The sequence below is a fragment of the Misgurnus anguillicaudatus genome, chromosome 24 (assembly GCF_027580225.2).
Source record: "Misgurnus anguillicaudatus chromosome 24, ASM2758022v2, whole genome shotgun sequence".
Classification (NCBI taxonomy): domain Eukaryota; kingdom Metazoa; phylum Chordata; class Actinopteri; order Cypriniformes; family Cobitidae; genus Misgurnus; species Misgurnus anguillicaudatus.
This window is the reverse complement of record NC_073360.2, coordinates 31,615,412-31,627,601: the sequence shown is the minus strand read 5'-3', so window position 1 is coordinate 31,627,601 and position 12,190 is coordinate 31,615,412. Positions and strand designations below refer to the sequence as shown.

The 12,190-nt window shown below is 45.6% G+C and overlaps 2 protein-coding genes across 2 annotated transcripts in view; both read left to right on the top strand.

Annotated features, from left to right (window-relative positions):
• Window positions 1-12,190, top strand: part of LOC129438894 (C3a anaphylatoxin chemotactic receptor-like) — a 391,623-nt gene that overhangs the window by 122,047 nt on the left and 257,386 nt on the right. The gene's annotated exons all lie outside the window — the stretch shown is intronic.
• The window catches only part of LOC129438408 (integrin alpha-L), a 109,588-nt gene that overhangs the window by 61,503 nt on the left and 35,895 nt on the right, over window positions 1-12,190 (top strand). The window contains exons 15-17 of the mRNA XM_073863010.1: window positions 56-186; window positions 637-785; window positions 867-1,033. Of these exons, the coding sequence (XP_073719111.1) occupies window positions 56-186; window positions 637-785; window positions 867-1,033 (447 nt within the window). The remainder of the gene's footprint in view (window positions 1-55; window positions 187-636; window positions 786-866; window positions 1,034-12,190) is intronic.

Here is a 12,190-nt window from a genome sequence, read left to right as displayed (position 1 = left end):
CATAAAATCCAATCAGTGTGTCTGTGTGTGTGTGATTCTGTGTTTGTGTGTTTAGCGGATCTCAGCGAGGTCAGTTCTGCCGGGTCTGCAGCAGTTTGGAGTCTCTGTGGTGGGTGAGATGGACATGAATGATGATAATCTAACAGATGTTGTGATTGGAGCACGCGGAGGAATCGTTCTGTTGAAGTACGACATTTTTACAACAAGTACAACAAACAATCGTAGATTCACTCACTATAATGCTCTATTATATTATAACACTTTGAGATCAACATCACTTTGTCTTTCTCTCTCTGCTTACATAAGCAAGTTTCAACAAATTTTCTTTAATCTAATTTTTAGTTTTCATAGGAAACTGGCCATTCACATCATGTTATTTAGAAATGAACAATAAATTTACTTCTGCATTACAGTGGTTCACGCCTACTAACACACAATTCATTAAACATTTCAGAGGTGAAAACCAAATATTATTCACTTCAAAATCAAACTTTAGTCTCAGATGATGCGCTAGGAACTGAACGATCAGTTTGGGAAATTATGCAGACTGAATGAGTTACAAACTGTAATGACATCAGTGGAGTCATCTGTATCCCTGATATATTTAAACTCTTTTACATTTTCCTGTGTCCTCAGAGCTCGACCTGTGATGTTTGTATCTTCACAACTCAGTTTCAGCCCCAGTGAAATCAGCTTAAATGACTTTACCTGTTCGGGTGTGGATTTGTTTCATGCGTTCACCCTCACTTCATGTTTCACTGTGTTCGAGCGAACCAGCAGCACAGGTAACATCATAACATAATGAAGAGCATTTTTATTTCATCATGTGAATAGCGAAGACGTCTTAACCATCTTATGTCTCTCAGGTTTACTGAACAAGGATCTGAAAATCTCTCTGAATATTAATCTGGATGTTGTAAGAGAAATGAATCGAGCATTCTTCAAGGTGCAGAATTCAAGGTCCAGGAGTCTTCAGAATTCCACCCTGCTGGTTTCTAAAGCCTCCTGTTTTAACTTCTCAATCTTCATGCCGGTACGTGTTGTCTTTCACAGAATTTAAAGCTGCAATCTGTAACATTTTTTATTTTCAGTTGAAATTTAGCAAAACTCAAAAATATCTCCTTATATCTTATCCTGATTCACAATGATTGGCTTATAATAATAATTTATAATTCAAGTGGCCCAGTCTGTTTTCACAGAAAAACATCTTATAACTCATATTTTCCAGATATTCCAGATAGTGAGAAAAGTTTGCAGCTTGTTTATGCAGCAGTTGCTTACAGTTGAAACGATCTAGATGGTGAAGTTTAATCTGTGAAGTTTTAAAGAGCACCTATTATGCTAATAATTAGCACGTTATTGTAATATCTTGGTCTCCGATAGTACATATTAAAACTTAAACTAATGCATTATGATTCTTATCAATTGCTTACATACCTCACAGATTTTGCCCTGTCTGTAAAACACTCGGATTTAGTTCCTGTCTCCGCCTCCCAAAATGTCTAGTGTTCTCTGATTGGTCAGATGACCCACTCAACTGTTATTGGTCAACTGGGGTCAGGGTGTGTTTGAAAGGTTACGCTTCTGACTATGCGTGGGTTTTCCAGTCCTGAGAATCACAGGCATGAACGTAACTGCCTTACCACTTCGAACTTGATCCAGAGAGTTCAGACGGCCGTTACGATGTCCGTCAAAAAAACGCCATTGGATTTAACTTCTATGGGTGTCTTTTACTCTACCAGAAGGCTAAACGAAGACGAAAATGTGTTGCAAAGACATTCAAAAGGTAATTAAAATTTACTAGATTACTGTACAAACTATATGGAGACATCAAATGTAGTACATAGAAAAGTTTCATTGAAATGATGATAAAACTATTTCATTTGTTAGTTCTACATTATTTTACTATAGTAAACTTTATTATGAAAGACTGTTTACTTATAAGTGCTATGTTATTACTTATTAGGTTTTAAGCAGAATGCAACAGGTTCCAGGGCCTCTTACAGTACCTGCGTGATTCTTCATCAAGGTTTTGCACAAATAGTCTGAATCCCTACACACAGAACATTTATTGTACCGACTATGGACCTTTGAGGCGCAGAACACTACAGTAAGTGTTTATAAGTTTTATTACGGTTTTTAAACTATTAACACTAAAGTAGCATTACAGTAACAAAGTACCCAAAAGAACAAACGATGTATCTTAAAGAAAATATAGTACTCAATCAAAAGTTGAACTCGCAGGGCTCTATCTTACACCCGGCGCAATGCGGCGCAATGCAGCGCAATGCGCGACGCAAGTGTCTTTCGCTAGTTTCCACCCTAATTTTCACGTTTACCGCCGCGTTGCGCAATGTGTTTTATGTTATTTAAAGAGCGCATTAGTAATATGCGCCTATAAACGGGAGGACAACGCGGGTTTGCTTATTACAAAGTACATGAATGCGCAGCAGCACAAAAATGCTTTTAAATATGAAAGATTAAAGGATTGAATGTAAAAGATTATTATTGAGTCTCTTTGACATAAATGAGGACTAATTATGAGACGTTAGAAGGCGCAAAGAGCTGCTTCACCTGCAGCCTGGTAAGTAAATAAATGCTTTGCTTTAACTGTTTTTAAATGTTTTTTTTAATGCCACCTCATGGATTTATTGTATATGATGACTCTGTACCTGCGGATATGGTGAGATGAGAAACATTTTTAAGTAATGCTTAAAAAAACTCTTTGCTAAAAGAAAACTCTTTGCTAAAAAAAACGCTCTCCAAAGTGCTGAACCGTTCGGAGATCCGTTTATAAATTCTTTATCTCCTGTTTGTTACAAATAAAGTATTTTTAGAGTACAAACCATATCTTACATACTTGTAAATAATATTTTCATGATATTGGATAGCCATACATTTAAAGCAATTAAAAACCTGCTTTTTTACTTCCATGACTAAAAGAAAACGGGTTTTAAAGGTTTTAATGAAAAATAATAATTTCAATACAAGTGAAAAACACACAGGGGCGGTTTCCCGGACCAGGATTAGCTTAATCCAGGACTAGGCCTTAGTTTAATTAGGAAATATAACTAGTTTTAATGAACATGCCTTACTAAAAACATTACCTGTGTGCATTTTGAGGTAAAACAAAGGGCACTGATGTATTTTAAGATATGTAAGTGCAAGTTGTTTTCAGTTTGGAGAGCTCTTAAAAGTGTTTAAGTCTAGGACTAGTCTAATCCCTGTCCGGGAAACCGCCCCACAATTATTTAACATTAATCTTAAACTGGGGATCTTCTTCCTCCGCTTAGTTTTTCAGTTTACAAAGTTCGTTATCTAAATATGGATTAGACATAGTGCCAGCGCAACTTGCTTTTAAAGGGAATGAGAGCTGAGACTCTCATTGGTTTATTGCACGTTACGCCCAAAATACTTCCATTACAATAGGACCAACCCTTTTCGACCATGCGCTCGGCGCACAAACCATTTTTCCCGTCGTTAAATTAGCAAAAGTGGATTCGGACACACCCATTTAGACGTTGTGCTTTGCGCTTTAGACAATGCGCTTACATCGTTAAAGTAGGGCCCAAAGTATTAAATACTTTGTACATAAACTGCTCCAAACTTGACATAGAGCTTAGTCAATCATAGACACAGTATCAACTCAAAACACTTTACTTCTCTTCAATTCTCAATAAACTTATTACAATCTTGATTGTTTGATTGATTTCACATCCACTTCACAGACACATGATTAGAGTGCGGTTTAACATGATTAGAAGATTCCAACATAATTACATAATTCCAACATGAATAGAAGATTCCAACATGATCAGATGATTTCACATATCACAATCACTCAATGTCCATAGAAAAGAGAATTCATTTAAGCCCAGTAAGTAGATTCAGTTTGATAAACAGTGGCTTGGCTCTTAATTTGTTTTTGTTTTAGGTCGATAACCAGTGTTGGGAACGTTACTTTAAACATTTAATTAGTTATAATTACTAGTTACTTCCCACAAATAGTAACTGCGTTACATTATTAAAAAAAGTAACTAATTACCAGGGAAAGTAACTATTGGGTTGCTTAAAAAAAGTTCAAATATTTCAAATAACTTGGATGCCCCTTACAAAATTAAATATCTTAAATGACTAAAATGGATATTAAAGTGAAATCATTAATTTTGTGGCAGCATGTGAGGCACCGCTGCTCGTTGAGAAGAGAAAACGAGGCATATTTTCATAGTCAGTCTACAAAAGTCTCCAACCACGCTAGAAAAGATAGCTAGATTTGTCCTATAAAGTCGCTAAAGTGATAGAAAGTTGCTAAATCTAGCGACAAAGTGACCAAGTTGCTTAGACTTTTTTACACTGCTCGCTCGGACTCGTACTGTGCGAATGTGCATGCCTGTTTGTGAACTCTGCCTCTGGTTGGCTAACGATGGAAATTAAGCCAGTCATCATCAGCTATGTGGTTCTCCCACCCCCTCTAACACACACACACCAATCATTATCAGTTATGTTTCTCCCAACACACACAGAGAGATACACACACACACACACAAGAGAAAAACAGTGTTTGGCTGAGAAAGCGAGCATACGCGGGTGAAAATCACTTCAGTGAGATCAATTTTAGTAATGCGCAGGATTTTAATGTCAGTAACGATAACGGCGTTGTAACGGGGGAAACAGTAATTTATTTGATTACTCGTTACTGGAAAAAATAACGCAGTTACTAACGCCAATTACTTATAACGTCGTTATTCCCATCACTGTTGATAACCTTTAACAAAACAGAAAACAGAACAAAATGCTTAAATTACATGTATTTTTAGCTCATGCGCTAACAAAGCATACACAAAAATGCACACTAACACACGTAGTTGTATTTTTTAAATACATTTACAGTGCACAATGTAACATAGTATCGACATTCATAAAAAATATGCTTTAGTATAGATTTATCTCTCAACACCGCACAAGCCAGCACCCATCTGAATATATATATATAAGCATTTTGATTATCTCTTTCCCAGCATTTAATTTAATTAATATAATTTAAAAGACTTGTCCTACCATCAGCGTCTCAGATTGACTTAATCCTCAATGTACATCGTATCAGCGTTTTGGCGTCTTCATTCGCCCATAACACTTCTCAGTCACGCACCCCTTTCTTTAAAGAACCCGTTTGATAATCGGACACTCGCTGTTCTTTTACTTTTTAAGTAAGTGCTTTCTGTTTGCGTTTGGCGTTTACCACACGCTACACATGAACTGCTTCCGTGTCTCATCGGATGTTTCCGCCGCTTTCGTACATTTCCGTGAAAGGTCGTAATGGACGTAATCAATAGAGGAACGCCCACTGTTAGATGTTATCTGTCTTCACAATGTATTACAAATATATATTTAAATGTTAAACAATATACAAATAAACATACTTTAGTAACCGTATTGTGCTCTTTTCTCAAAAAATTTTCAATTCACTTCTTACAGATAACAGATATCTATACAGATAAATGGCATATCAAGACTTTGTCAGCTGGTGCTATCTAAGACGACACTATAGGGTTATCGTCATGCCGTGTGTTGTTCTCCAGATACGCTTGGAGCTTCCTGATCAGACTGGTCAGTATGTTGGCTTCCGGCAACCTCTACACTGAAGATGGCATGCAATCACGTCCTCCTTTGAAGGTCTCTCAAACTGTGATGCCAGGTCCATTCGAATCAGGATTTTCTTCAGCTTATCTTCAAATACCTCATCAAACACAAGCCTGATCACATCATCCACATAACTGTACAAATATTGCAGTCAATAAATCTTTTGTTTTGATCATTTATTTCCCTGCTTCATACATTAATTTTTTTAAGTATTTTTTTTATTCATGAATATATTTGAAATAAAAACATTACTTCCTACAGTATGCCGCTTGTGTTTTACTAGCCTTGTAATGCATTTCCCCCTTTTAGACTTTGGGAACATAACATTGTACTTTCCATCTCCTGCTTTTGTTACGGCTTGGTGACATTGTAATGGATGGCTGCAAGTGACAACCTGTAAAAATATAAACAAGCAATACATGTATTGTCAAAGTAACTTTATTTAATACAGTTAGTAAAATACTTAAATACCTGCACAGCATTCCAATAAATGGGAAAATCTAATTTTTCACTGCAAATCTGAGAATCAGGTGATGGAAACATAGTGAAATGACGACACTGTCTGGGTTCCTATGATTATGCAGAGGAAAAAAAAACTTTGTCATCATCAGTTATACATTAAAGACTGGTAGTGGTATCACTAGCTAAATACCTCATATATGTTACATACCTTTTCTCCTCATATGCTGACTCCTTGTACTGTGTGCCCACTGATGTTGCATGTTTGGCATCATACATCACGTCTACTGCACGTCTACAAACATGTAATCAGTCAAAAAGACATATTATAACAATAGGGTACACTCTAAAAAAACGTCTCGGTTACGGATGTAACCCTCGTTCCCTGAAGGAGGGAACGGAGACGTCACGTCGTGACCGACGAATTGGGAACTCGCTTAGAGAGACCAATCTGCTTCGAATACTACAAAAAACGCCAATGAACTTGGCATTGAGATATTTGCATAATGCTGGCGCCGCCCCGCCAGGTGCGTATATAAGGCGCACGTGCAAATAAGGAAATCAGCTTCTGTTCGCTGAGAAAGCCGGAAGGTGACCGGCCTAAACAGCAGGTGGCAGCACCTGTGGCGACGGGACGTGACGTCTCCGTTCCCTCCTTCAGGGAACGAGGGTTACATCCGTAACCGAGACGTTCCCTTTCAGTCGGTCACTACGACGTCACGTCGTGACCGACGAATTGGGAATCCCTACCAAAACGCCACTAGGGGCTGACCTCTTCCAGTGTCTGCGTAAAGCCCTCCGGTTCCACTTAAGGATAAGGAGAATTAGGTTTTAAGGCAGAAGGCCGGGCACTAGATGTTCCTTTAACCCACAGTAGTGCCAGCGACTGGGAAGCGCCCTACCAGAGCGGAATAGGAACGCTGCGGAAGCCACCGCCCCGTTAAGGGCTATTGGTGGGCGAAAGTCAACCGTAGTTGAGGTATAATGACAGCCGTGGCTGTGTAAGCAAAGCAGTGCTCTGCTAAGGGAAACGTGGGCTAGTAGGATTAACCCCACGGAATAATACTCACAAAGGAACCCGTTGGGACACAATGTGGGGCCCAGGCCAAACACGTAGGTTCGTAAGAATACAGCTAGTGAAAGGCTGACAACCAATGCTCCGCAACAAAGGTTGTCAAGGCAGTGGAGAGAGCAAATCAAACCATTACGCATTTTTGCTCTGTTAGCCTTCCATACTGAAACTTAATTTGGAGCCTCAGTCGGAGGCTGCAAGCCGACTTGCGAGTCTGCTCTCCGTGCCCTCCCTGGTGAGGAAAAAACACGAGAGGATACAGGCTCGATACGAACATTGTAGAATCTAATGAACGTATTAGGTGTCGCCCAACCCGCAGCTCTACAAATGTCTGTCAGCGAGGAACCACGAGCTAATGCCCAAGATGAGGCAACACTCCGTGTGGAATGCGCCCTCAGTTTAAGGGGGCAAGGAATGCCCTGCAAATTGTAAGCAAGGGCGATAGTATCAACTATCCAATGAGACATCCTCTGCTTAGTGACAGCTTTCCCTTTCTGCTGGCCACCATAACAAACAAAGAGCTGGTCCGAGGTCCTGAAGCTTTGCGTGCGGTCCACGTAGAATCGCAGTGCGCGTACGGGGCACAACAAAGCTTCTGTTGGGTTTGCCTGCTCCAAAGGCAATGCTTGCAAGCTCACCACCTGATCTCTGAAGGGAGTGGTGGGAACTTTGGGCACGTAGCCTGATCTGGGTCTCAATGTCACGCTCGAGACAGCAGGACCAAACTGGAGGCACGACTCGTCAACAGAGAATGCATGTAAATCTCCTATTCTCTTCACTGAGGCCAATGCTAGTAGGGTCAAAGCCTTCATAGATAGAAGCTTCAGACTCACAGACTGCAAAGGCTCGATCGGAGGACTCTGCAGCGCTTTCAGCACCATGGACAAGTCCCAGGGAGGAATAGAAGGGGGGCGCGAGGGGTTTAGCCTGCGAGCGCCTCTTAGGAATCTGATAACCAAATCATGCTGGCCCACTGATCTGCCATTAATAAGTGAGTGATGGGCAGATATAGCGGCAATATCAACTTTAATAGTGGAGGGTGACAGCCTACCGTCTAACCTATGTTGAAGATATAGAAGCACGATGTTAATAGGGCATTCTCTGGGGTCCTCGCGTTGCGAAGAACACCAAGTGCCGAAAAGGTTCCATTTTAACGCGTAAGCCTGTCTCGTAGACGGAGCTCGAGCCGCGTCGATAGTGTTAGATACCGCCTGGGGTAAATCACTTAAACCTTGCGCGCGCTCAACGACCAGACGTGGAGATTCCACAGGTCGGGGCGCGGGTGCCATAATGTGCCCCCTCCTTGAGAAAGAAGGTCCTTCCTCAGGGGAATCCGCCAGGGAGGGGCTGTCGCGAGGAGCATTAGTTCCGGAAACCAATTCCTGGTCGTCCAATATGGGGCGACCATTAAAAAGCTCTCCTCGTCCTGCCTGACTTTGCACAGAATTTGCGCTATTAGACTCACTGGGGGGAACGCGTATTTGCGCATGCCCCGCGGCCAGCTGTGTGCCAACGCATCCACGCCGAGGCTGCCCTCGGTTAGTGAATAAAACAGGCGACAGTGGGTATCGTTCGGTGACGCAAATAAGTCTATCTGTGCACGACCGAATTTCCTCCAAATCAGCTGAACCGTCTGGGGGTGGAGTCGCCATTCGCCGGGGCGCGCCGCTCGGGAAAGCGCGTCTGCCGCTGTATTGAGCGATCCCGGGATGTAAATGGCACGAAGGGACCTCAGGTGCTTCTGACTCCAAAGGAGGAGATGACGAGCGAGATGCGACAGGTGACGAGAGCGCAAACCGCCCTGACGGTTGATATACGCTACAGTCGCAGTGTTGTCTGAGCGCACTAGTACATCTTTCCCTCGCAGCTCCATCGCGAAGCGTACGAGTCCCAGATATACTGCCCATAACTCGCGGCAATTGATATGCCAATGCAACTGGGGTGCTGTCCACACCCCCGAAGCCGTGAGCTCGTCGTACGTGGCTCCCCAGCCCGTGTCGGAGGCATCTGTGTGTACAACAGCATGCTGGGAGATCTGTCTCATGGAGACCCCTGCTCTGAGAAACGCGGGATCTGACCACGGGGGGAATGTTAGGCGACACGCAGGTGTAATAATTACACGGTGGATGCCGGCGCGCCACGCTCTCCTCGGGACTCGATCGTGAAGCCAACGCTGAAGCGGTCTCATATGGAGCAGTCCGAGCGGTGTCACGGCCGCTGCTGCTGCCATACGCCCCAGGAGTCTCTGAAATTGTTTCAGAGGGACCGCATCCTTCCCTCGGAATGACCCGAGGCAAGTCAGAATTGATTGAACACGTTCTTCTGTCAAACGCGCCGATAAATCGATCGAGTCCAGTTCCATACCGAGAAAAGAGATCCTCTGCGTGGGGCAGAGTTTGCTCTTTTCCCAGTTGACCCGAAGACCCAAACGGGCGAGATGTTGAAGTGTTAGATCTCTGTGTTCGCACAGCGTCCGCCGAGAATGCGCTATTATAAGCCAATCGTCGAGGTAAGCCAATATGCGAACACCGCTCTCTCTGAGGGGCTGTAACGCCGCCTCTATTACTTTCGTGAACACACGGGGAGAGAGAGACAGCCCGAACGGTAAAACTTTGTATTGATATGCCCGACCCTCGAACGCAAACCGGAGAAACGGTCTGTGGCGGGGAAGAATGGACACATGAAAATACGCGTCTTTCAGGTCTATCGCTGCAAACCAATCGTGGGGGCGTATTGCACTGAAAATTTGTTTCGGTGTAATCATCCTGAAAGACCTCTTCTGAAGAGATTTGTTCAGGACCCGCAAATCCAAAATTGGTCGTAACCCGCCGCCTTTCTTGGGAACTATGAAATACGGGCTGTAAAAACCCGATCTCATCTCGGTAAGAGGGATCGGCTCGATCGCGTCCTTCGCCAACAGGACCTCGACCTCTGCACGCAGTACATGTGCATCGGACGCTTTCACCGTGGTGAAACGTACGCCCGCAAATTTGGGAGTGTGCCGATTGAATTGAATTTCGTAACCGAGGCGGATCGTGCGTAAAACCCAACGAGACGGGTTGGGAAGCTGAAGCCAAGCTCCCAAGTACCGTACGAGAGGAATTAACGGCACAACCGGTGAACCCGCGGCGGGGCAGCGAGGCGGGACAGGCGGAACTGCTGGTGCATCTGCCGTGACAGCATAAGCATCTACAGTATGTGTGTGTGTGACACTGACCTGGGCCCGAGACGGTCGTCCGGTCTCCTCAGCGGAGGACGCAGACTCCGAAGGGTATGCTGGTGGTCCGGTCTCCGCAGTGGAGAACTCGAACTCACCAAAACACCCGCTGGCGATAGAGGAGAGGGAGGAAGAGCATCTGACTGCCCGCTCACATCTCTCTCGATCCTCTGGAGACCTGGAGAAGGAATAGGAATGCACTCTTTTTGTGGTTTTGTGGGTGCCGGCTGAGAAGCCGGCGGAACAGAAACAAAACGAAACCAAAGATTCTCCACCCGGCCCTCTACCGGTGGAAGGAGTGGTGCCATCACCGTCTCCCGTAGAGTGATCCCATCCAAATCCAGGTCGCCCGTCTCAGGGCCGCTTCGATCTCCATTTACCACGGGAAGCGGGTGGGGCGGGCGGGGCGGGCTGCCGACGGCTGTTCCCCCTCCGTGGCCTGGAAGATGTTCTAGCGGGGGGGGCGGAGGCAGCCGCCGGAGGGCGCCCTCGGCGAGGAGCAGACGGGGCCGCCGGCGCTGGAGGGCGAGATGCAGGTCGCTTGCGCTGGGGCATGATCTGAGCGATCGCTTCCGTCTGCTTCTGGGCGGCGGAGAACTGCTGGGCGAAAGACTCCACCGACTCGCCGAAAAGACCCGCCTGGGACACGGGGGCATCCAAGAACTTGTTCTTCTCCGCCTCAGACATGTCCGCCAGACAGAGCCATAGATGGCGTTCCTGGACCACCATCGTGGACATCGCACGACCGATCGCCTGCGCTGTGACCTTCGTAGCACGAAGGGCCAGATCCGTAGCGGCCCGGAGCTCCGAAAGCACAGGCGAGTCGTGTCCTCCCTCATGCAGATCTCTCAAAGCCTTCGCCTGATGTACCTGCAGCAACGCCATAGCGTGCAGGGCTGAAGCCGCCTCTCCGCATGCCTGGTGGGCAGCCCCCGTTAAACCGGAAGACTGTCTGCAAGCACGGGAGGGTAGGGTTGGGCGGTCCTAGTAGAAAACCGTAATCTAGTAGAAAACGGTGACTTCCAGGTCCTAGTCAGCTCCTCGTGCACCTCGGGGAAGAATGGTACCGGCGGAGAGGGTTGTGAAACCCGGGCAGCTCCAAAGAACCAATCATCCAGGCGGGACGGTTCGGGCTGTGGGGGGTGAACCCACTCCAACCCTACGGTCTCCGCCGCTCGAGAGAGCACGGCCACCATCTCTGGATCGAAATCCGGCGTCACGACCCGTCCGGAAGGGGGGAGGACATCCGGATCCTCAGAGGGAGAGGGCCCACCCTCGGATGCTGCGGTCTCCGTGGACCCGGAGGGAGGCACGACAGATCCTGCAGACATCGCAGAACACGACTCTGCAGTCTCCATCGGCACATCAACCGGCTGTGGATGAGGAGGCTGAGAGCCGGAGGACGAATCCCCCGACCGGCTCAGCACAGTGATGCGGAGATCATCCTTTGAGAGCCTCACGGCCGCTCCGTGGCGGCGTTCGGAACTCGCTGGACGTGGGTTGCGTTTTTCCCGGAGGAAAGACAACCGTCTCCGCAAATCCACAAGGGACATGTTCTCGCAGTGAGAACACTTACCCCCAGCGAACGCTGCCTCTGCGTGCTCGATGCCCAAACGCGAAAGACAACGCTCGTGACCGTCCTTCGGACCCATATACTTCCCGCATCCAAGATCACACGGACGAAAAGCCATCCTGAAAAGGACGCTAATCGCCGGATATACGAGAGAGTGGCTGCCTTTAACAAGGCACAAAGCTCTCTCGTATCACTCTTTTAGGGAAATTCACTCAGATGCTCAGTTGAT